The sequence below is a fragment of the Colias eurytheme genome, chromosome 26 (genome assembly GCF_061535395.1).
Source record: "Colias eurytheme isolate Ceu_HAF_F1 chromosome 26, ilColEury1 Martin Lab GWU primary, whole genome shotgun sequence".
Taxonomy (NCBI): Eukaryota; Metazoa; Arthropoda; class Insecta; order Lepidoptera; family Pieridae; genus Colias; species Colias eurytheme.
In genome coordinates, this window is record NC_143005.1 from 6,138,368 (window position 1) to 6,165,470 (window position 27,103).

Here is a 27,103-nt window from a genome sequence, read left to right on the forward strand (position 1 = left end):
CCAAACTGTGGATAATGTTGTTGGTTGGACAGTTATACCTGTAGGTATTTAGATTAAGTTTTATTGTACAATTTACCACTGTTCTGCTGTTTATTATCCCTAATAAAGAAAATAAAAAAAAATATAAGCAAATTTATAGTAATTGTTACAACACGTTTTTGTTCATTGTTTTGATTCGAAGAAATGTCTGATTTAAAAATTGCTAGCATAATTCTATTTAGTCGACTCAGCTTATAATTAAATACTCAAAGATTCTTTAGTTTTTACAATTAATTGAATTATATTTTATTTTTATTAGACGATAGAATACGTTTTTTAATGAAATTTTTACATATTTGATTGTTAACACTTCGTGACTTGTTTAATCATTTCGCGTTTGTTTTTACCGGGTACTGACTCACAGATTAGAGGTTAACTAAATGCTAATGTATTCTGCAATGTTCGTACTTTATGCTAACAAACATAGTTTTAATTTGTATCTGAGTGTGATTAGCAACATGCCAATTATAGGCACGAAGAAAAACTTTATACATTCACCATAATATGATGTCAGATTATTAGATACTAGCTGTGCCCCGCGGTTTTACTTGATTTGCTTTCCTGTTCGTCTTGGCGTGATGATATAATATACCTATAGCCTCCCTCGATAAATGGGCTATCTAACACCAAAAGAATTTTTCAATTCGATCAGGCTTCGGGCTTTATAATATTAGTATAGATATTTTCGTTCTGAGCTTTTCTTTTAATGCAAACAAAACTTAACAAACATATAAATAAAGAGATATATGTATTTGCATTTAAAATTAAAATTTACGTATTTAACAAAGCATGAACATTTGAATTTCTACGAAAATTCTGTCAATCATAAATGTTCCTTAGATATTTTGATATTTCATGAATTTAATTTCTATACGAAAATACTGAATGAATGTTTATAAATTAATATAAATAGAGCACAAAATTAACACGATTAATGTCAAAGGATTAAGCGTGGGAGGGCTTAATAAAATACGCCTCTGAAAGGATTTTCAACTATAAATGAAAAGCTTTTCGCTAATGGTCGGTTAATTACTGTTCTATATTATTGGATATCCGTAAAATGAATTTCAGGGAACGCTATTTTTAGAAAATTTTCATCGTAAAAACGTCAACTGCAGAAAATATGTATGAAATGAACAATAATGTATGAAAATATACGTTTAAATTTTCATAACTAGTCTTCCGCTTAGTATATTTTACTAGCAGGTATAATTAATGTATGTATTTATACATGTATAGATATAGGTATACCTACATCTAAATATAACGCAAACGTGACTGACAGACAATGCACACTGCACAGCACAAACAACTGCACCTATTGGGCTAATATTTGGCATGCAGATAGCCACTAGGTATGATGTAGACATCCGCTAGGATTTTGATTAATTCTATTCCCAAAGGGTAAAAACATGGAATGAAAATTTGTACTATAAAAATTTACACCACGCGGGTGAAGCTGCGGGCAACAGCTAGTAAGTAAATAAGTACATATATATACATATATAAGTAATTAATATGAATAGACCACTAGAATCAGCATTGACGGGCAGTAACCCCTATCTTCAGTATACCATTACAACATTGTTTTACGAAGAAAGCGGAGTAACGGGAAAAAGTGGTGTTAAATATCAAGTGTTTACACATGTATTGTATGTTGGCGCTTACATTATATAAATACGTCCAGTTCGTCCTATTTAAGTTTACAATTTACAAAGCTGATGTGCAGTTTTTACTAGAGGCTTATTTCTTTTGCTGGCAGAACTTATGTTAGGGAGCCAGGTGCAAATTGGGTTCATTATTTCCTCTCAAGAGATAATTCGTCAGAAGCATCAGAGTATAGTATTATAAAGCCTCGTGAACGTCAGCTGGCGCTCGGTTGGGGGGGTGAGCGGTTGTAGCCTCCCACGCACGTAGGAAAAAAAATACATTCATTCATTCATTTCCTCTCAGCTAAAAATTTGTCAAATTGTAGCTAACCCAATATCTCAACGAAAAAAAATAATCAGCTGGTTACAACATGGTGTATTATACGTCAGCTGGTGTCTCGAACATGAAAGTTAAATTTAAAGAAAAATTTATTTTCCGTGATTTCCTCTCAAACAAAAATTTACCTGATGATAGCTTATATGTAACTGTGGATAAATATATAGGTCAGCTGGCTGTATCTTGGTGGAAAAACCGTCAGCTGATACGGGAGGCTACAACCGCTCTTCCCCCCAACCGAGCTCCAGCTGACGTTCACGAGGCTTCATAATACTATACTTTGATGCATTTTACTAATTACCGCTTGAGAGGAACTTGGTCATAAAATCTGTTCCTGGCTCCCGTACCATAATAATTTGTAGGTGTATGTAAGATATTTTTCAGTAGGTATTGGTTTTGTGGAAATTATATCGCTTTTAGTTTTAATCATATCGCAAGTTGTAAGTCCTTGATTTCTAAATATTAAACTAAACAAAAGTAACTAGACCATAAGTAATGTTTTAACGTAAATGGAAGAAAATTGTCGACATAAATATAAATTGAAACAATACATTGAATACAAACATATTGAAAAGACGCAAAAAATAACAATCTCTTTGTTGTTTTAGAAACAAAGCGGTAATTATATAAGAATATAGTAATTATTATGTCGATAGTTGTAATGCTTCCTCAATAGATTGTGAAATAGTCCTTGTTAACCTTCCTATGTCTAGATAATAGTAATTTTATTACATACTAGCGGTCCGCCCCGGCTTCGCCCGTGGTACTTACGTTTTCTCTACATAAAAACCATCCTCGTACTTCAAGGAATATAATAAAAAAAGAATTATCGAAATCGGTTCAGCCGTTCTCGAGTTATGCGCTTACCAACACATTTTGCGATTCATTTTTATATATAAGAAGATAAATTCCACTTTTTATAAACAGTTTAAAGCCATACAGTATGCAATTATGAGTGGCAGTTTATTATTTTAATCGTTATTACTTGAATGGCTTAGGGCATATTATTTATAGCTATACTTTTTCTTCTGAAAGCAGAGTATATAATGTATTAACATGTTGGTCTATAAAATTCTCGTGTCACAATGTTAGTCTGCATACTCCTCCGAAACGGGTGGACCGATTCTCATGAAATTTTCTGTGCATATCGGGTAAGTCTGAGAATCGGCCAACATCTATTTTTCATATGTACCACGGGCGAAGCCGGGGCGGGCCGCTAGTACAATTATATAAATGCTGTGAATGATTTATGTTTTTGTTGATGTATTACGAACGAAAACAATGTTTTTATACTTTACTTTTCAGTTGTACAAACAGATGGTTTATAACTTCACAACAAAATAATATAAACAATAGATCTGGTCTTATCAGATAAGCATTATTAGCAGACTTAATATTTTTTCCATGAGTTGTTAATTTAAAGTAGGTAATAGCAGAGAAACCTTACAACATCCACGCTCATGTAGTCTAGTACAATCTAGATACTTGTGGATATTTTCTCATTATATTGACCTACTTGGGCTTCACATAACATGTTGTCTAGGCATATGTTGTCATTGTTAAACACAATTCAAAAACCGCAAGTTTCAAACATATTTTCGAGCAGCTTGAAATATTTTTGCATAATTTTCTATTGTTCTGTTATAGTAAAATTCGTTATTGTTATGAATCTTTGTTTGGTTTGTTATGAGACCCGTAATATGTATGATATTAAATAAAGTCTATTTCGTTTTGTTAATAAAATATAACATTGTAGGATGAAGCTTACTACAATAGAAGTTGTATTTTACTGAAACGACAAAAGCGCTCATTTCGCAGAGCATTATTCACGGACCACGGTTCCATAAAGTACCTACTCAGTTGTATTTCTTTTACATTATTGTTAACTTCTTTCCCTTTGTTAATCTATATGATATAGTAAAGAGAGTATTTTTCCTCTATATTAAGAAACTAGCTGTGCCCCGCGGTTTTACACGCAGTGCTCCGCTCCAGTAATCTGTTGGTCTTAGCGTGATGACATATAGCCTTCCTCAATAAAAGGGCTAACTAACACCGAAATAATTTTTCAAATCGGACCAGTATTTCCTGAGATTAGCGCGTTCAAACAAACAAACTCTTCAGCTTTATATTATTAGTAAGTATAGAATATAGATGTTATGTCGCGTGACGTTGTCGAACAAACAAATTATCTAACTCAATTATTATTGTAACTGCGCCCATTAGCGGTAATGATAAGCCCAACGTGTTATTGTTTGTGAAGAATAAAGATACTCATATGTCAGGTTATATTTTAAAGTGTAAGGAACTATATTTTTGTGAATTAGCATAGGTATTGTATTCTGGTTATATGTTCCTGCTATACATTTTGTGAAAATTGTAACCTACAAAAATGTGAATAGCTTCAAGTACTTAAGTTTTTTTAACTTTATTGTATTCGTTACTTAAAAGTATAATGAACATCTGGTATAAAAAATGTATTAGAATTTAGAATTCACGTATCTTTATCCATAAGTAGAAATTCAATCTCAAAATAACATTTCCGATCAGAAAGTCATTTGTCTCAGAGGTTAATCAATTAGTAGCGTAAAAATAAAAAAATATTGTCCGAAACGAGCTGTGTGAGATTAGTTCTCATTGTTATTAAAATTGTAATGTTTTTTCTTGTTTTAATGTGTAAATATTTGTATAAGTTGGATTTCAAAAGGATATGTAGATAAAGTACGAGTGTAAACTATAAAAATAATATTTTTTTCGTAATATTATTAAACATAGATTAAGAATAATTTGGAAAATCCAAAAGTGCACGCCTCATAATTTTTTTTTAATAAATATTTTTAATTATTATTTTTGTTTATTTAATAACAATTAAACCACATCGAATCAGACCCTGAAAAATGAAAGGGTTCTATTCCTGAGCATACTCAAGCGTAAGAGAAAAAAAAAGACTCGATTAGTAAAGTATTTCGGTCGCTATCGTGTTAACAAGAAAAAGGATCCGCACATACAGACACACGGACGTCCAAGACAGAACTTTTTTAAACTGTTTTTTAACTAGTTTAAATAACAAAAATGACATCAAAAATATCATGAACGTTAAAAATAGTGTTTTTTCTTAATATGTGTGTGTATGTATTATCTTACAAGTGCAATGTATGATACATAAAGACATTTTAAGCTTGAAAAATCAGATGTTTTGCGCGAAGCGACAGTAGTACCCACCTCAACGCTTCGCTTATGAGGCGTGCAATACTTGCATGTGTATTCAAGAATTAAACTGTTCATTGTAAAGCAGCATATGCGTATTAACTTATGCATTTAATAACAATAACATCTTTATATTTCCTATTTACACATAACATTGAGATCGTTAACCAACATTGAACTTGCAGTTGAATATCGGATTCGACAACACCTCAGCATTGAGCAGAGGAACGTTGCTCTCTGATAAAGCTAACCCTTTGACTCGCGATAATTGAAACAACGACACTTTATCCTTATCGCACTTTTATTGAGGAAACAGATGGAACGTATTAATTGTCCTCGTTGGTTTCTTTATATCCTGTGTCTTGTGCGTATTGTGCATGTGTATGATAAATGTGCATTCTAAGTTGCAATTGTCATGGAGATAATTGAGCTAGGAAAATATTGTGTACTAGAAATTTTAAACACAATGCGTTCACTATTTCATTCAGCTTTAGATACCTTTCAAATAACTATACTTCCTTTTTTTAATATACATTGATATAAAGATTGAACAAAACTTATTTCATCTTATTTCTGCCATACATTCAAAGCTTGGCCCTGCCAATAAAAGTGTACCTACCATGTTTTATAGGAACCGTAAGTTTTACCCCAATTGCGCTTGTCCTAAAAACAATAATTGAATTACGACTCTTCTGTTAGTAAAATTTACTTGGTATCATACCGCGTTATCAATTAATTAGAGGCTAAAGCAATACTTGTCCGTATTCTCGCATACAAATGGAATAAACTAGTTTACGTGATCTATCACACCGTCATGTCACGCAACGCGCTGGTATTTACGCATGGAGGGTTTTGTGGTCAGGATGTTGAGGATAGCTGTTCCAGCTGTTCACACGGTCGCAGCTATTTTGTAGCCGTGTGAAATGAAAGAGAATTTATTACTGAAAATTTAGTTCTAGGCAAATGTGTGTGTGTGAAAAGACCCTTCTTTGCTCTCTTTACTCAAACTGTACCTAATTAATTTTTGGAATGTCACTTATACCTAAAAAAAACTCTAAGAAACAAGTCTTTTCGAAATATATTTTAATAAACCGCCCATGTGTAGATATCTAAGGCTATAATTTCACGCTTAGTGGTGAATTTAATTAGACGAAAGAATACTATAAAAGAGGTCATAAATATAATGCTATGATTTTACGCAGTCCTAGTACTTTATATTTAGAATTTGAGTGAAGATTACAGAAACTTATACCTAAGTAAAATTAAAATAAAACCTCTTGTATTTTTTCATCAATTTTCTTTTCTTATATTTAGTTTCGAATTAAGTTTCTTGTATGCGTATCGCCTCTAGTGCGTCAATTTCAAAGTAACAAGAGTTTATGTACGTCTATAAAACTAATATTTCTATGACGATGACGCGTCTACAATATTTATATAGGAATACACGGTATAAATTGACGTAAGTACCTGAGTAGCTGTGCTGGTCATTCATGACTTGAGAAAACATACAGAAATCAGGTAATATGTATTTTTTTCTTTACCTCAATCTCGTTCTTCATAGACGAATTGTTTGGTTTGAGAAATAAATGCTTTTTTTTAGTTGTAAATTTGTAATACTTGTTAGTCTTTAAATTTTAAAGCAACTAGGTATACCTTTAAGACGTACCTGGTTTAAAATAGAGGCAAATTGAAATATGAGATTATAATGTGTACTTAATTACTTTTTTCACTTTCATATAATTTAGTTTACATCGTAACTTCCACAAAAACCAAATTAATAGTTTAGTGAGGATGAACGGTTAATTAACGACCTCTTGCAGATGAATTAGTAGTCGTTTTTCATAGGGAAGTGTCAGCGAACAAAAACTGACCAATTAAGACTATTTCGCTCCATTTCGCCTTTTGATTGAATCGTGCAAAAACATTGAGGAAGCTTGTTCCGAGTCACTGGACGTTGAGATGGGTCTCTTTTTAACCTTATTATTCTAGTACTTTCCTGCGCATTTTGTTATTAAACCCCTATAAGAAGTTGCGTATTTCACATGTTTGTCTGTATCGCAGATCTGAAACGGATGAATCGATGGGTGTTTTGTTTGAATCGATATTGTTGAAATGATCTCTTATGTGAGGTAGAAATTGAAGCAGTCGCCTCTCGAAAGTTTGGGTTAGTTTTAGTAGCATTTTCAGGAGATTTTAATAAAATTTATCTATATTTGTACTTGTCCCTAAGGTGATTAAAATATGATCATATTATTGTATGTTACTTATCTTTCTTATTGGCAAACTGGAAATCGCAGGTTTGACTCCAGGGGCGGCAATCATATTAAATTATAAATATTATCACAATTACGACCACTTATTAACATTTATGTCAAGGCATGAAAAATAGCTTGGTTTGTAGTTATTAAATATGTATTTATCGTAAAATACGAGTTGTCCTTCTACAAGTATTATACACGCAGGGCTTATTAAAAACTGGTTTGTTATAAAAAAATAAAAACCGGCCAAGTGCGAGTCGGACTCGCGCACCGAGGGTTCCGTACAAACCTGCAAGGTTTTTTATGGTTTTCGTAATTTTTCCTTTATCTATGCTATAAGACGTTGCTTCGTACCAAATTTCAAGATTCTGAGTTCACGGGAAGCACCCTGTAGGTTTTGATTCCCTTGCAAGTGTCGAAAATTTGCGGCATAAACGGCTGTATCTTTTGATTGCGTTGGCTTAGAAGTTTGATTTTTTCACAGCTTCAAGGGACAGTAGACTTGAGTAATTGATATAAATTTCAGCTTCATACCTCCACGCGTTCCTGAGAAAAAGGGTCTTGACAGACGGACGGACGGACGGACGGACAGACGGACAACAAAGTGATCCTATAAGGGTTCCGTTTTTTCCTTTTGAGGTACGGAACCCTAAAAACTGTTTTATATACGTAAATCAGTGCAGCTATCAACTCATGTTCACAAATAGTAGTGTTCTATTTTATATAAGCTATAAGTATTCATATTTACTTGCACCGGTAGATATTATAATTAATGAATTTCAAAGAATGCATCATTTCCCTTTTAAAAACGAAGTACCTATCTGATTTGAGTATGATTGTATCCAACTTTTTCTTTAAAAAATCAAATAAATGAAATCAGTGAAAATCGATGGTTTAGTAAATTTATAGCAAGACACACACATATATTTTTAATCAAACGTGAGATGTTGTCATGCACATGGTTTTAGCAAAATGAAACACATTAATGTAATATAAACCACGACCCTCTCAATAGGTGTAAGTAAATAATATTAAAAGACCATCGCGAACCTATCCAGTCGTATAATTACAATTGAACCTCACTTCAGGATAGATCTAAGAATAAAAAGTAAAAAAGTGAAGTCCCATGTCCCCTAGTGGTGTAAGGGGCAGATGCATTATATACATATGTTTCACTGATCGATTTTCTTTAGGGACAAGTAGGTGATCAACCTTCTGTGTCCTACCAGACCAAGACATTTTTTTTTCTTCGTCTACACCGGGAATCGAACCCAGAACCCCTTTGTATTACGCTCATGCGTCAACCACTGTACCAAGGAGGCGGATATAAGAATACACGAGCACAAATCCTGTTCCCTATACAATGCTACGACGAATAGCCACAGTTCATTGCCAATGTCGATCCATTAGGTTAGGAGTTCGTAGCCTCAAACAAATGGTTAAGTTCATGACAGAGAACACGCGAAGGGAAATAACAAGGTCACAGGGAGTTACGTGCCTTTTTGTTGTCGATGGTTATATTGGTTGTATTCCAAAGAAGTTTGCGATGTTCGATGTTGGAATTGACTGCTGTGTTTCAAATTTGAATTGATATCTGATGCACGAGCACGAAAACTACCTATCGTCAAAGAATTCCTATTTTTTTAGCTATTTATTTAAAAATATTGTTTAAGCTATGTAATTTTTACTTTATGATAAAAGTACTTCCTTAAAAGAAAAAAACTTAAAAAAATGCATGGTTTTTTATCAATGCCAGAACAATAACATAAAATATATGAAATTGATAACATTCCTACAATCAACATAAAAATAACAATGCTAATTATGCGGTTCATTAATTCATGCATTATTTACAAATAATCAAGTTCATCGACCCTCCATTTATCGATAGCAGACATCACTACAACACGGAAGGCAGCGAAGGACGCGCCTTGGCCCTCATGGTCAGAATATGCCCTTCCGACGTCGCTTTCTCTGTTTGATATATTTACCATAATTATATGGTAAACTGTTTTTAGTATGTGATTAGATATTAATAGTCTTTATTCGTTTTATAGTCTATTGGTGTGAGTGTTTTACAAGGTTTTATATTATGCGGTTTTCACAGACATGTATATATTTTTATTGTGTATGTAGGTACCTATCTTGTTGTTTACAAAGACGTTATTCTGATGAAGTCTATTAATTTATTTAAAAAATAAAAAATTGTTCATACCTACTCACTGGATTTTGATTATGTACCTACATATATGTATTATTTGTTTTTATACAGATTAAGGCAGAAAGTAAAGAGATGTGCCATCTGATGTTAAGTGGTCACCACCGCCCATAAATACTAGCAGCATTAATTTAAAATAATGTTTATGCACATTCCCAAATTTAATGAATCGATACGTATCAATTTTATAGTTTCAAATTTAATGATTTTTGTTTTATAATTTATATTTTGGAATGATAATATGTTAGTTTTTCAATTAATTTCCAGGACAAATATCTAGAATACTAAGCCCCGATAGCCTTCTTCTAGTACTAATCTGCAAAAAACATATCGTAATGTTCTGCTAACCGATACAGCGGTTATTGACCTTATGTAGAGATAGCAAATAAATAATTGTTTGTTTTTTAATTTTTTTCAAAATTATGTCTTTGTGAAACTTATCGTGAGAATTATTTTAAATGAGTTTATGTAACCTTAATTTTAGTATCTCAGTGGAAGATAAGATAAATAATGAGAACGTTAATTACTTACTTATTTGTTTAAAACGTTTCTCTGCAATATTTCCTTAAAAGATTTAAAGAATATGTGCAAAGATAAAGAAGTAGTCCGTAATTGTAATATCAAGGTCTTTTAGTCAAAATGTCGATATAATATTTGCATATTTTATCAATTAATTCTAAGTTGTATGTACCTATGTGTATAATGTAGTGAATTTACAAGTAGAACGTTAGTTCAAAAGATTTTGGGATCCATTAATAGTAGAATTCTATTTAACAGTATTTCATTGAGATCGGTTTACGCTAACAGGTGACCTGTTTTAAAGGATAACATTAGATTTCGTAATCCTTTTTCCTGAGATTAGCGCGTTCAAACAAACAAACAAACTCTTCAGCTATATAATATTAATATAGATTTGTGCTATTTTATACGGAAGGGTAACCGTTTCTTTGTGAAAAAATAGGTTAGTTGTTATACATATGTAGTTAGACTGTACAATTATAATAGGGACACTTTCATGAAATAAAAGAAACGTATAAAATAGAAAAGACCGACCATACAAATACATACTAGTAAATTAAATGCTACATAAAAATACTTCCTATTTCCTACACAAACTAACAGCTAGAACCTAATACAAACAAGTTTACTTTGCACTTTGCAGATTAATTCAAACAAGTAACGAATACAAAACGTTTCAATATTTTAAAATGATTAAATATTTGTAATAAAAACCTTCGGCCTTGTAGATAACATAATATACAGCTATCTACAATCATTAAAGGTGACGTAGAATTAGCAGACAATAACTACATAATATAATATTATGTATGTCCAATATTCATGTTTGAATGATATCTTTTTGTTCAATTTTATTCTCCGGATTTATATACTTATAAGATCATTCAGTTAGAGATATCCTACTATTCTTATTTCTATTCAGATTCATGTCCAAAGCTTTCCTAATTTTTCAGTGTTTCATTCAGATCAGATTAAACACACACGTTTTCCTAATTTGACGTCCGATTCCTAAAATACATAATTTAGGAAATAATAAAAAAAAGGTAGGAATAGCGTTACGTCACGGATACATTTTAACATAGCAAAATTACCAATACTTTACTCCATAACTTTACCTACTTCCTCTAAAGATTGCGCCTTATTTCATTGTTTGCCAATAAAACTGATGAAGATAAATCCCGCATTCCCAAAGAACTTTATAAATTCCATTCCAATAGTGCAATAATACAGGATGTTTATTTTTTATTACGAAGTCAACGTTAAGTTACGCAATACTAGATACTATTAAGTATTACGATATTTATAATGCAATATATACAGTAGGCTGTAGAAAAAAACATACATTCAAACAAGAAAACAATAAGCTCGATTTTGTAATCTTTCCTATATTAAACAAAAAATGACATAGACAAAAAGGGCCGTTCTGGAATTTGAAAAATGAGTCTTCTCGGGATATAAACTTCTTAGACAAAATAATAGACCATACATATACTATGGATACCGTATAGGTACATATTATATCTAGCTAGACTTAGTACCTACTTTTTTTAATACTTGGCACACACTTAGGTTTTCTTTTACGGCTCGGTATAGTGTCCTAATTTCCTGTACCTTTGTGTTTTTATGACTATTTCACGGCCTCAATGCGTTTTATAGTTTTTTTATTTCGCCATTTGTCTGTAAAAGACGTATTAGTTGTGGGCTTAATAATGGAAGACTTGTAGTATGTAAACATTGTGTGTATGTAAACATTATTTTTGGTGCTCCATCAACTATTAATGAATCAGGTATATTCGTCACAAACAAAATAAAATGAATATATATTTCAATTCATGAATATTCCTTTGGAGTCGATTATTGAGTTTGGAATAAGCAATGACTATGTAATAACATCAAAGGCTGAAGAAATCAGCTTGGTTTACTCTGTTGGTAGCAAAACTCCTGTCGCCTTCTTGGTACAGTGATGAACGCATGAGCGTAGAACTGAAGGATCTTGGGTTCGATTCCCGGATTCTGGAGACGAAGAAAAAGTCTTGGACAGGCAGGACAGAAGGCCTACTTCTTTAGTTAACTAGACACGGGACGCGGGAGTCGCTTCTCACTAGCAATCCTCCTAATAATAGACAAAGCAGTTTATTTTACTGTATAGTGGCGATAGTCTGTTTTCTTTTAGATAAAATTGTATATTGTATAATATATCTCTTGGTTGGTTGTAACTAAAAATGTTGCGGTTAAGCAGTAGTTAACACAAACACGCTGCGGTCGTGTTCAACATTATTACTTGTAAAACCAATTATAGGTGAGCATTAACTATCATGTTTAAATATATTAATGCCACATACTAATTCCTCTATTTGTATGTAGAAAAAACATCCCTTAGTCAACTCTTTTTAAGGAATAACGTTTCCCATTCATTTTCACTAAGCTTGTAGTTCACACATCGGTTCTTATTTGGCTTTATTTCAATGTTAATTTCCAGTAATTTATTCTCTCACAAATATTGCAAATTCTCTCGACACATATTGTACACATTCATCCCGAATGTGTTAATCCTGTGTTTTTAATTAATTTAAGTCCTTTGTACCCATTTTCTGGTCTAAGGGTTTTCAATTACGCATTTAATGGAATTCTTTAACATTTTTACATACGTACCTATACAGAATATTAGATTTAGAGACATTTATTTCAAATAATTTTACAATTCACTTATTCTAACGATTTATAATAATATGCGCTGCTATATACATATACGTTTACATTTTCCATTGCGTATTTTGTACAAAAGTCGTGAGCATTCTAATTATTATTATTTAATAGAAAAATGTCGTGACTCCTCACAATTGGAAACGTGTGGAAATATTGTTACACCATCGATAACCTTAATAGGGTATTTAATAAAGGTCATATCGGACGTCGATCGAAGATTTTTATTTAATTGTTTTGTTATCTTCGGAATTATTAAGATACTAGCGGTTCTCCCCGGCTTCGCCCGTGGTACATATTTACGTTTTCTCTACATAAGAACCATCCTCGTACTTCAAGGAATATAATAAAAAAGGAATTATCGAAATCAGTCCACCCGTTCACGCGTGATGCCGATTAGAGTATAATTTGACTATGGTCATTTTTATAATCTTTTGTAAATTAAATCATGCAGTCGAACAGACGTTCTGATTTCTATAAAATCATTTATTGAATTCTTTAATTTTCTGCCTATAGTTTGGTTTATTTAAAAATATAACATTAGTTATAAATACTTACAGTTCTATATTTAATACACGTATTTACTATTTACTTACAAAACTGTTTGTAGTAAGAAATTCTATCTTCGCAAAATTTATTTTACCGATTTTATGTAACTTTTACGGTTTACCTACTTGGAACGAAGCCTTTCTTTCATCAGAAAATTAATGAAGCCTCTATTATTATTTATTATGCGGTTACTTTAAAATTATAACTATATTTAAAAATTTGTGTACATTGTATTTTTGGTTTTCTTATTTTAGACGACTTTTAAAAACCAACATTTTTATAATTAACGTGTTTTATGCATTTTGCTAAAACCTTTTGTTTTAAATAAATAACATATTTCTTTTAATATTTCTGCCAATTGAAAAAAGGGGCCTATCTTTTGGTATGAAATAAAATATAAATAAACTTATTATTTTATTGATTGCTACGGTTATTGACCGCGGTTCAATGACCTTTCCATCTGTGTGTTTGTCCGTGACCTAATTGCAATAAAATCCAATATGATTATAGTTTCTTTCGATGTGTTTTAAATATTTATAATAGGTTTGTTTAGAAATTTTATAAACATTTAATTTTTCAAAATATGTGTAGAATTTAAATTTAGCTTGAATAATCGAAATAATAATGAATTTAAGATACAGATGTAGGTTTTAAGCTCATCAAGAAAATACTAAGAAAAGTCTAGATTCCGTTAGGTATTATACGTGCAAAAACTGCCTACGTGAGACCTAACATGTAGCCTGAGTCCTATAATTTGGAAAGGCATGGCACGAGGTTTTGTGTCAACTTCGTGTACAGATTTACATGTTATGTACGAGGATCACTGCACATAACTCGTGTTACTAGATAGACTGGTTTCTTTATGTATATTGAATGTAGTAGGGATACTTCATGAAAGTTACTTTGTTGCTTTTAATTGAATAAACTTTTAGTTATTTTTATACGTGGAAAACACGAGAGCTATGCTTTTGACACTGTTTTATGACATAAATAAAAAGCCCTTTGTATATTTTTTCTTACCTTATTACCTCTTTGCGCACTTGTTAATGGAAAAGTTTCTGTAAAAATAGTGTTAATTTACGTCTTCAAATAAAGTTAAATTTAAATAAAACGAGGTAAAATGAAATAATTGAGCTTTAAATTCATTCGATGAACCTTCATATTATTGGTTCAGGTTATTAATAATTTGTTGTATTGTTCTCATTCAATACTTAAAACGGAACAACTGCGCAAATAAGAATTTATTCTTCAGAACGGACATTACATACGTAAATTATAATACTAGGTATGAATTGTTTGTCACAGTTGTGAGTTGATATTATAAGGGCAATAATTTCCGTTTCTCAGTAATGAAAATACAAACTTGAGGACAAGCGATGGTTTTCTTCGAATCGCCAATTAGGCTACGCGAGTGATTCATTAGCCACGATATTAAAACAACTAACGTCATGCTTTTGTTACAGGTGCCGGCTGTCGTGAAGTACCTCGCCGGTTATGGGGCAGCTGTTGACTTTCAGACCCGTGTTATGATATCCTAGCACCACCCATGCGGGAGGCTGCGTCGAAGACGATAACTCTCGCATAAACTCCACTCGGATATGACAGCGTTCTCAAACTAGTGTCTCGATAACGATAACAAGAACCATCGCGTCTGACGGTCCGATAACCCGGTCACACTGTGTAGAATCGTGCGCGCACGCAGACGTGTTCCGCGTTCGAGCTGCATTGACAGTACGTAGCCGAAGTGAGTTTCGATTGAATGTGCAGTGTTTGTTGTTAAAATGCGTGCGGAAGACCTCTGGTCGGGCCTGGCGTTGAGCTGGGTAGTGACTTTAGTGGGGTGCCACTCTCCGGGGAGCGAGCTGGAGTCGGTCCGCTACGGGCCCGGGGACGAACGCTTCACGAGCGACACATACACCATTGCGAATATAAACATTACATACGAGGACGAACACGGCGAGATCTTTAATGATACTTCTGAGGTGAGAAAGACACACTTCGCAAGTCAATTCGTGAGTAGATATTATGGACATTCGTTTTATTACATTATTGACGTAGTGTAAGATGGTTTTTGCAACTAAACATTAACTAAAAAAATAAGATATATATATGTTAAATGTATACGTATTCGACATAAAACCTTGCACGTTATATTCTTATCAATACAAAAAATATTAAAAGCAAATAAACTTTCGCATGTTCATTTTTTTTGCGAAAACTAGGCCGTTGATATCGTATCAAAGTAGGTACCTACGTTACTCTTTGAAATTTTATGTTTCTATTCAATTAATGTTGTGTTAAAGATAAACCAACGGTTGCTATGCTGTGCGAGGTATTTATTTTAAATTGTAATAAATTATCGATAAAAATAGATTTTTGCTGGCCGGGCTTATCGTACAATTACACCTATTATTTTATAAACAAAAGAAATCTACGTCAGACGATATACATTTTCCGTATAAATAATAAGTACACAATAATATTGTGGAAGCGATAATTGTTCCAGTTTTTTTTAAATAACGTCCGACATTTGTTTATTGTTGTAAAATAAGTGATTCTTTTCCTTTGAATAGTGAACAAACATCAAGAACCGTAAATAAGGTATTTATTTAATACTTAAACATTATTCTAGAAACGTCCATAAAACCTAAATACGTGTATAATCATGGTTAACATTACAATAATTTTGATAAGAAATGTTTGAACTAGAGCAGTTGAGTTAGTCTAGTACCTATTTGAAATTTAAATACCTACTTACTTTAGATAATGTAGTTTTTAATTCTTCATTCTTCAAAAAAATAATGAACTATTTGTATTATAAACTAAATTAAAATTTTTGGGCATCATTAAAATATGAGTATTTCGCAATAGGCAAAAATAGTATAAATATTGTATGAATATTTTGTGAAAGGATATTTTTTTTCATAAAAGGCTAACACTATATTGGATACTATAGATAACCGCCCGCGGCTTCGCCTGCTTTGTCTAAAACCTAATTAATTATATACTGAAACCTTCCTCTTGAATCACTCTATCTATTACAAAAAACCGCATCAAAACCCGTTGCGTAGTTTTAAAGATTTAAGCATACATAGGGACAGAGAAAGTGACTTTGTTTTATACTATGTAGTGATAAAGACTGTAACACTGTATACTAAATAGCATGCAATGGGATGTTTGTTTGCACTATTATTTAAACATACATTTAATCGTAGTCTCCATAAACAAATTACTAAATACATAATTAATTGCATTGGGAAACATCTAGAAATATCAAATCACGTAATTACTCTTGTAGCACGTAATAAAAACGTATTTTTAACCGACTTCAAAAAAGGAGGAGGTTATCAATTCGGCCGGTATGGTTTTTTTTTTTATGTATGTACACCGATTACTCCGTGGTTTCTGAACCGATTTACGTGATTCTTTTTTTGTTCGATGCGGGATGGTGTCGAATTGGTCCCATAAAAATTTTATTCGGATAGGCCCAGTAGTTTTTATTTTATGAGCATTTTTGTCTGTATTTGTAAATGTTGCAAGTGCAAGTTTGAAGTCGGTTGTTTTTAACGCAGTTATTGACTTGTTAACATTAGATATATCCTATTTATTTTACATTTATGTGTTTATTAATTATTTATTAACTAGACAGCTAGCTCATTGCAGCATCAATTATTATTTCAAAGTAATTTCCTTCATCCTTAATCTAATTTTATTTCACTGTTCGATAGTCCATTTATCGAGGAAGTCTTATCGGCTATGACCAATTGTTAGGAGCGGCGCAATGCGGGTAAAACCGCTGTGCACAGCTAGTGTATTCAGATAATTGAAATTTGAAACACTTAAATTGTAACAGCCTCAGTAACAGATAACTCTCTCTCATAATAATACCCAATGATTTAAGGAAGAACCCCGTAACTATTAACTGTAATGTTTATTTAACCGCAATTAAACAAAACACGGATAATATTATTGTATAATTAGGTGAGTTAGCGGTAAAATGTTTCAAGGTATTTGAAAGGCTAAATATAATTAAGTTTTTATTCCTTCGGTGGCTCGAATTTTCTTTTCTGTTAAACTAACTCTTCGTAAATAATGTGATATTTATTTAGTATGCTTGACTACCCTCGTCAATATAGCTACTTAAAGTCTTTAAAATATACTCATCTATTAATATATACATAATATGTATTTCGCTTTTTTCCTTTAGAGATCACTGCACAGTGATAAAGCCGCCCTTTGTGCTTTTTATTAAATGTCATATTATTACCTTTTTGTACCAACTTGTTGCTATGCAGAAAAATGTCTTAAATTTAATAAATAATTGTATGATAAATTTGGTATTAAATGAATGATACATAAGACAATTTTTCCTATCATCATGACCATAGAGTAAAGCTGATTGTACAAGCGTAGTATTACTTCAACAAAGTGAATGTATCATCGCGATACATTGAGAAATCTCGCTGAAATATATACGAGATTTTTTTACGTTTAATAATAATAATATAGAAAAAAAAACTGTTTACAAACATCGTGTGAATGTACTCTACGCTCGAGCTCGTTGGCTCGGTCTCAAATTGAGCCTTTAGATACATTGTTGCGATAAATTTATCAGTTGTTAGCCTCTACGAAAATATCTGATTAAATATTTCTTACGTATTATCCGAAGTATTGATAAACAACTTTATTATTGGACAAAATATATAAGTTGATGTCTCGTTACTTACTAAACTAAATTCTTTTACATATTAGTCTGAACGACAGCTGAATCAATCTTCTTCATCTTGAAACTGTTCTCTAAAGTCTAAACATTATTACTAGTTTTTTACTTTTTTGTAAATTTCCTGAACCCTCTTATTACACATAGTTATTTAGATTATTTGTTTTACAGCACTACCTTATAGCTTTTATAATTGCTTTCTTACATTTTATTTCACAGTTTTCTATAGCAGGGTAGTAAAAATTCATATATTTTGTATTTTTAGGTTTTAAAGATTTTAAAGGCACATAACAACTAACAAGGTTTGCGCCACAAGCTTTGCCCGCGTAGTCAAAGGTCCCATGGAAATGTGATGTGTAATCGCGGTAAAAAATAATTAAAAAATCATAATATCACTCAGTTGTATCGTGAAAGACAGACAAACAAGCACACATTCGTAATTTATAATACATATTAGTAGGATTTTATGATAGCTTTATTTTGGCTCGCCATTTCGCTATCACATTGGGGAAGTTTGTTGACTGCCGTATCTATAGATATTGTCTGTAGATATTATTATTATCTTTATTATCATATCTTGAATTTAAATCCATAAACAATATTACTAGAGATATGTTACGTAAATGTAACACATTCGACTATTCAATTGTTTCATTGTTTCACGGTGGGTTATTTTACTACAAAGATACTGTTATGAGAAATAAGAAATAATCTATTTGTATGAAAGCTTATATCGTGGCACTCTGACTATTATTATCGAGGTTAATTTTTATTTTTGGTCTCATATATTAATCTTTAGTAGGTATTTCTGATTGTTTTTCTAATTAATTTATATTTTTGCTCTATCAGTGTTAAATGACTCATGTTGTAGATACGGATTTTCTGGAAAGCTGTAACTCTTGTGTAAGAATAAACAATACGACACAATACGAACGTTTTACTTGATAATGTCTATTTTAGTCATAAATGCAATTAACCGTTTGGAATTAACAGGGAATCCCTCCGGGTTTTGTAGTGATAAAATATTTCTGTACTTAACGTTTATATACTTTATTCCATTGAATTAAGATTAATAAGTAGTCAATGTTTACAAAATTACTTTTTTAATGACTGTTACTATAAATATACACAAAATACATACTTACAGACAAACATAAAACCTCCACCTCTTTGGGAGTTGGTTAATAAAAATATACTTACAAATCTTCGTAATACATATTTTGTTCCAGTTAAAAATTTCGGTCAATTAACAATATCAAATTGAATGTCATTTGTATGACGGTAGGGTTGACTCACGGTAGTAATGAATAGTAATGATTTTTCACAAAACAATTAGTCATTGTTCAGAGGCAATCGATTGTTAATGATTTTGGCGTCAGCATTTTGTATTGTTACAATGTAACATATCAAAATGATATTTGCGGCAACCCTGAGCACCTGAACTGAACCCTGTTGTTGTTATTTAAAGTAATAATGTAATTTGTGTAATGAAATAAATAGTAGAAAAGGTCTATCCTTTATTGTACCATTATTTCTTACCTTTATGACCATTTTATGACCAATTTACCAGAAGTGAAATACAGAATTTTGAATATGTGCCATATTATACAACCGACAACATCTTAATTATTAAACTGAAAGCTGAATTTCTCTCTCTCTGCTATTATTTGCGAAAGTAACTCTGTCTGTCTGTCTGTTACTCAATCACGCCTAAACTACTGTACCAATTTGCATGAAATTTGGTATGGAGATATTTTGATACCCGAGAAAGGACATAGGCTACCTTTTATTGCGAAATTAGATGTACCACGGGCGAAGCCGGGGCGGACCTCTAGTATAGTATATGTCTTTAAACTAAAAACCACTACACGTGTACATAACATGACGAAAGTTAAAAGAACAAATAAATGTCGTAACATAGATATCATCAACACACTAAAGGGCATTGGGTATCATATATCACGATTCACGTTATATAACAACTTTCACTCAATTTATTAGCTTCATAATAAATAACCTTTACCTTTCGCCTTTTATACGTAGATGGAATAATAACTAACCGTTATTATCTTAGCTGTTTAACTAATTTACTTGTTAGGAATAATAAGTATACGTAGTTGATTAAGGGTATGCCATTGAATAAACAACTTTCTGTTTAAATGTTTTTTTTTTTCAAGGACGTGTATGTAATGATACTGATATTTCTATTTGATAGATATTTGAAGGATCCTTATTCATTGTTATAATAATATGTGGTTCACTTTTATTGCAATATATTGGATTGTGAGTGAAACCGTAGTGAATGTTTTTCTGGGAATTAATAAAGATTATTATTTTTATCAATTGTAAATGTTAATATATTTATAACCGATATATGACTCACGTTAATTGTAAAGCTTTCAACATCGCTTTACAAATGCAAACTGCAAGTTACGCCCACATACGGTTTGTTAACTGTACTAATTTTATTAAACGATAACGTATTTACTGCGAAATTCTATAAGTTGAATATGTAGTACAACTTATAGAATGTGTATTTGTTCATAAATGTATCTGAGTGTAAACTACTCGATTATAATAAAATTACATTGACAAGTTCAGACGTTTTCTTAAGTACCAGAAAGTATTGTGTAGATGTTCCACAATCAGTAAGTTTTTTATAAATTTGTAACTTTTTTGAGTATATAGTTTTCGTTATTATATATGGGGCTTTCGTTGTACTAGCTATGCATCCCGGCTTGGCGTGCTGTATACTATACAGTGCACTGCGCTGTATAGTTTACAGCACGAGGTACACACTGGCGAAGATAAGTCGTACCTCAGGGTCGTACAAACTCAAAAACGTTCGTGAGCTCATGCACAACGTGTGTGTGTTTCTGTGCTGAAGAACATCACATGATCAAATTCATAGTTTACACTACTATAAGGGACATAAAGACAAACAACATTTATGCAAAGGTATGTTATATAGATAGTGCAAATACCATTACGTGTGTTACAGTGTCGGTTATCATTACAATTACGATAAGCTGGGGACATTAAATACTTTTATACTAAAACACGTTTAAACCAGGAAGTTTAAGGACTTCTTTATAAACCAGTATTGCCATTTTCGCAAGTTGACTCAGCTGACCGTTACACGTGTGCAAAAAACCTTGTCGACGTAAATGTACATTAGTTTTTGTTTCATTTATTTTATAGTTGTTTTTTTTCCTATAGTTTGTATGAATCAACTGAATAGTGTAAGATGGTGTAATTTTGGTTCTAAATTATTGACAAATCATTGCTGAAGATATATTGTCGTAATAAAGCGAATAAGAACAAAAAAATATAATCTTCATACAAATATTTATTTTGATAAATCGTAAAACTGGTAAAAGTGGAAAATTTTTGGAACTTTTAAACATGATAAAGACGTCAAGTCTCAGTAATTTCGACTCGATTGAAACTTAGCAAAATTGTAATACCTATTGTGAGCCGATTTTTTGATTGATCGAAGCCAGTAAAACTTTGAGAGATAACAATTTAGTTCGTTCGATATTATTTTGCTGACTGTTATCTGATAAGCGGCTTACAACTTAATCTTCTATCTGGGTGACTTTTAAATATACACTGTGTACTATAAAAACAATTTTATCATTTACTTTACTTCAATATGGGTATGTTTTCAATCTCGATTTGTTAGTTTATTAACTCGATAATCAGTATTTATTGTGCAAACTGTCGGTATTGACCATAGAAATCTAAATAACAAGACACTAGAAGTCGTAAGCGTGCGTGACCTTGTCGCCACTCAGGTGATTTGCACATCACCAGTGCATTCGTCACTGTTCAGTTGCTCTGGAGACGTATGAGTGTATACATGGTGTGTTTCAGCAATTCCCATTGCGGAAATTCTTCCACAAGTTGTAATTATACTTATAAAGGAATAATATTTCATCGGAAAATATATTTTTTTAGAAATAATGCCGTTTTTCCTTAAAATTATAGAATATTTACAAGTATTACGAGTGTCACCATAGTAATCGAAATAACAATGAATGACACAGTCGACCATTCTTATTATCACGTTTGTTCGTATTGGAGCAAAAAGTCTCATATACTTAGGGATGTTATTCTAAAATAAACCGTAAATTCGTGCGTTAGGATACATATTCAAAAGCTTAATTTAATAGATAGTTAGTTTTCACTAAAATCAAGCTGTCCAATAAAAGGCATAGTTTACTTGTGTGTACTGTTTAGCTTTCGGTTTGAATGTGTTGATTTTGGCGACAGCGGTTTTCATACGAATTATGACATTATAGCCCTTCTATGTGTCTTGTTATTTAGATTTCTATGGTATTGACACTAATTAAAATAAACAGCATGTGTTTTCTATTTATTTGCAGGAACAACTTTATACATAGATACCTATAATATGTCTTATTATTACCTACCTTAAATCTTAGATTCTTCTTATTTAAGTCATCCTAAAACGAGGAAGCGTAGGTATTTGTTGCTAAAATCTTTTAATATATTAACAATTATACCAACATTAATAACTGTTGTTGTAGTTAATATATTTTCACATTTTTAAACTACTTTTCAGTTACAATGCAGAAATTTTAAATCGGTACATAGTACATACCTATCTAGGGAAATGTTTACACTGGAACAAAAGTTTGTCGACACTTTAATCCGAGATTTTTGGGGAATATATTGATATCGAGTGCATTGGCCGTGCCAAATCGTATCATTGGCTGAGTGCCATGGGCTTCTATAAAAACTAAATGACCTCAGGTTATAGACCTGGATTAAAAGGGCGAATACCAGTTGGTCCTAATATTTATTAATTTACATTAGAAATGATTCGAATGATCGATGACAAGTGAAAATAAACTTCCTTTACTCTAAGTACTAAGTAGCAATCAAAATGCTAAACATATACTCATTTGATATTAGTGGTAAAGTTTTGACCGGTAATATTTACTTACGTAGGTATCAACTATCTCATACTCTAATAATATTAAGTACGTATAAATATGTATTTCTTTTTTTTCAAAAAGTTAACTTACGAATGTTATGTTTCTCAATAAAGTTGACATTGATTCTGGGTGCTAATTGTGGGTGTTGCTGTTAAGTGTTAACGAAATAAGTGAATATTTCTTGACACATAGGTACCTACTACAATTCAGGGCTACATCCCTGACCTTTTGTAAAATAAAAAAAAAACCTATTAGTGTTCATAATACAAAAATGTTTTTCCTGTAGGTATATTTACAACAGCTGTTACTACCCAGCTGTTTATAGTAAAATATTCATTAGTACGTTTGTATCAATATTTGAACAAGATTTTACGTCGCGGGTGATAAAATTTCGGTAGAAAAACAAGAACTACAGGTAAATTAGCTTGAAGAAATTTTTGCGTTTGTAGTAGTGTATGGTCAGCAAATAAAATAAAACAACATTTTATTTTTAGTTTTTATTTTATACAGGGTTACTTGTAAAACACCAGCAACCTCGCAGGACAAGATAGCTAACATCATAAGTAACAACATTTGTTCTACGACTTTTGGCATAACGCAATAAATTATTTTTAATTGATTTTTTAAACTTTTATTGTACTCTCCTTACATTTGTAAGTCTATGTTCTATTAATTATCGGATGGACGACGCGACGCCCCCTTCCCCCTCTCGTTCGCTTTTTGTTTACGTAATTTTTGGGAGGCGTAGAGTTTATAATATTCAGACGGAAAATTAAATGAATATTTATTTTTGTATGAAAATAAAATCTAACAAATTATCAAAAGTCGAAATGTTGTTACTTATGATGTTAGCTATCTTGTCCTGCGAGGTTGCTGGTGTTTTACAAGTAACCCTGTATATATAAGGGATTTTAAATTAAACTATATGTGTTTCTCCTCTGAAAAAGATGAGACTTTATTTTAATATTTGCACATTTAACATACATATAACTTTTACATTAACAATGTTACTAAAATGAAAAATTTACTAACCTGAAAAAGAAACGACATTTAAAGTTTAATTCTTTAGTTTGAGAAGTCAAAGGCTTGCCTCGACCATGTTTTAACACTGGAGCCATATTGAATTAACAATATAAAGTTACACACAAATTAAACACTAGTTATGGCCCTGCCTTCATACAAAACTGCTGAATACGCCGTTCGCACGGGAATAGAATGTGGATGCGATTTCCCTTAGTTAGCATCCAAGCTTACGTCTTTATAATTATTAAACTGTATAAATTCATTCTTTAACTCCGGTCTGCATCGTGCAGACATGGGTGTAAAAGTCTCATTTTAGCTATTAAATGTAGTTTTTAAGTACATCTGAGTTTTCATTTGGGGCCTCCGGCTGCGGGACATGTAATTCACTTCAACAAATATTATAACAATAATAACAAATAATAACAACAATCAACAAATACAAAATTTATCAATTAAACTACGTACATAATAATTATAATTTTTGAATGAAATGTGCTTTATGTTCTAACGCTACCAAACGACTGCACGTGGCACCTGCGGACAGCGTAAACTGGTTTATTCTGGTTTTGTGCGTGTTTCCACTTTCCACTATCAAGTGACGATTTATTTATTTGTTTTGTTTCGTAATTATTATGGTCAAATATTAATTATGAAACAAATTATTATGGACACGATATTTTATTGTTTCACGGTAGTCGCCTTGTCGTTTGCTCAAGGACGTAAAATTGAATGATATATTATTTTTATAAAGTCAAAACCATTTTCTTTCAAATAAAAACTTGTTTTTATTGAAAACAAAAGTGTTGCTAGGAATAAGTATAAAATTAAATAGTAATGTTAGGATATCGAAACATTTTTGTATAGGCCAGAACGATATAGTGGAAACGCGCTCTAAGATCTGAGTAATATACACACCACTACATATGCAAAAATTTCTCCAAGCTAATTTACCTGTACAAATATATTTATTTGTTGAAAAATTTACTTTATAACATTAATTTAACGATTTTAATATAGATTGAAATAATGCGAATTGCCTATCAACATACAAATGATTGCAATTTGCTATTTCATACATATTATACGCAGATAGATATGAACAGTAGTAACTAGTAACACACTAGTCTTTGATAAATTATGGTATTCTTTGGGATAAACTGGAAGCAACAGGAGTTTCTTACAGTGTAGCGCGTCTGTTGAGATTCTGGTACGGAAATCAAACAAATTATGTCAGATGGGGCGACTCCATGTCTAGCGGGTATAGGTTAGAATGTGGAATACACATGTACAATTCTATTATGTACATTGTAACTTGCATATGGGAACACAATATGTCCTGAAATAAAACAATTTTATTTATTTTTATTTTAAAAGTTTCCAAATAACATGTGATAATTACAAAATTTTCATTAATTGCTATCTTACACAGCATTGCGACAAGTCAGTGAATAACATTACCGTAAATCGTAATGATAGGATTTGTATACAAACGGTAAAAAGATAAAACTTAATATTGACTTATGATTCATTTTTCACCATTCCGTGTGTTTAATGATGTGCCAATATTATATTAGCTTATCATTTTTGTTAGTTTGTCTGTATGATAACAAATATATGTGATAAAAACTTATTTTATCTTATTTTGTAGACGGAATCTGATCTTTTAAAATGTATAGTAATGAAGCCAATATGAATTAATAAACATTGTATGTAGTGCATTAAAACACAAAATATAACATAACTTATAATAAAATAACATACATATTTGTAGGTAGGTATAATCGTGCTGTTTGAAAGGCACTAAGTACGTCAGAGAATAATTAATGCTTATCAGTTACCGTTAGGAAAAAAATTACCTTAAAAATATCTACTCACTTATAACTAGGTTATACATAAATAAAAATTTATACAACCGTCGTTCCCACAATATCCATAAACCATATCCTAATTATTAAAACAAATCGTCATACAACACCAAAAAATAATTGTAATTAACACAGTTCAAAGTCCATTTGCATGTTTATTATACAATAGCTTAATAAGATTTAGATAAGCGAATGATTGTTTATCTCGATATATAAACATACAGTAATTATGTAACCCATCTTACATAAGGTTCATTATTGTACACTAGCTATGCCCTGCGGTTATACCCGCATTGTTCCGCTCCTATGGCATAATATATAGCCTAAATGTTGACCCGATCTGTTAGTACATACTTAGTAATAGTGCAAAATTTGAGTTTAGCTCGGACATACATACAAGCACAAAAATTCTAAAAAAAATCTCAAATATTTTTGTACTCTATATCGTTTTTGGATCACGCCCTAAGTATTCTTAAAAATATTCAATGTATGTAAATAATATTTAGGTATCTGATAATGAAGCGTTTTAATGATGCAAAATAGAACAAAACTATGCGTGACTCAATGTCAATGTAAATCCAGAAATACAGTCAGAGAAGTTAAAATAGATTCAGATGGTTCAACGGATGTCATCGATCAATGTGTTGTTTTGCAAACGGTGTGACCGTGTGTGATATACTGAATATTTTATAGTGTAGCTTATGATGGAATGTAGCTTAATGAATCATTTAACACCTATACTATCCACAGTAGAAACAAAAAGTAGGAGTTGGTTTAACAAGATACAAAAGGCTGATCAATTAAATTTATCGATGAAGATATTATGTGTGAAATTTCCAAAATTCCAAATTTTCAATTTTGCATTTCCTCAATAGGTCCACGAGGGGATACGAAAAGCATGTCTTTTTTAAACCATAAAACACTTATCGTAATTAATTGTGTCTTTTAGTGCTGTCAGTATCATATAGCCAGAATTTAAAACGATATGAAATATAAAGCCTACCATTTGAAGTGCGAGTTACATATTTCTTAAATATCTTTTCAATACAAAACAC

The 27,103-nt window shown here is 31.5% G+C and overlaps 1 protein-coding gene across 1 annotated transcript in view; it reads left to right on the top strand.

The window, feature by feature from the left end:
• Positions 1 to 27,103, top strand: part of LOC149897216 (E3 ubiquitin-protein ligase goliath-like) — a 69,180-nt gene that overhangs the window by 21,992 nt on the left and 20,085 nt on the right. The window contains exon 2 of the mRNA XM_090116561.1: positions 14,940 to 15,458. Coding sequence (XP_089972687.1) covers positions 15,258 to 15,458 — 201 coding nt within the window. The 5' untranslated portion in view covers positions 14,940 to 15,257. The remainder of the gene's footprint in view (positions 1 to 14,939; positions 15,459 to 27,103) is intronic.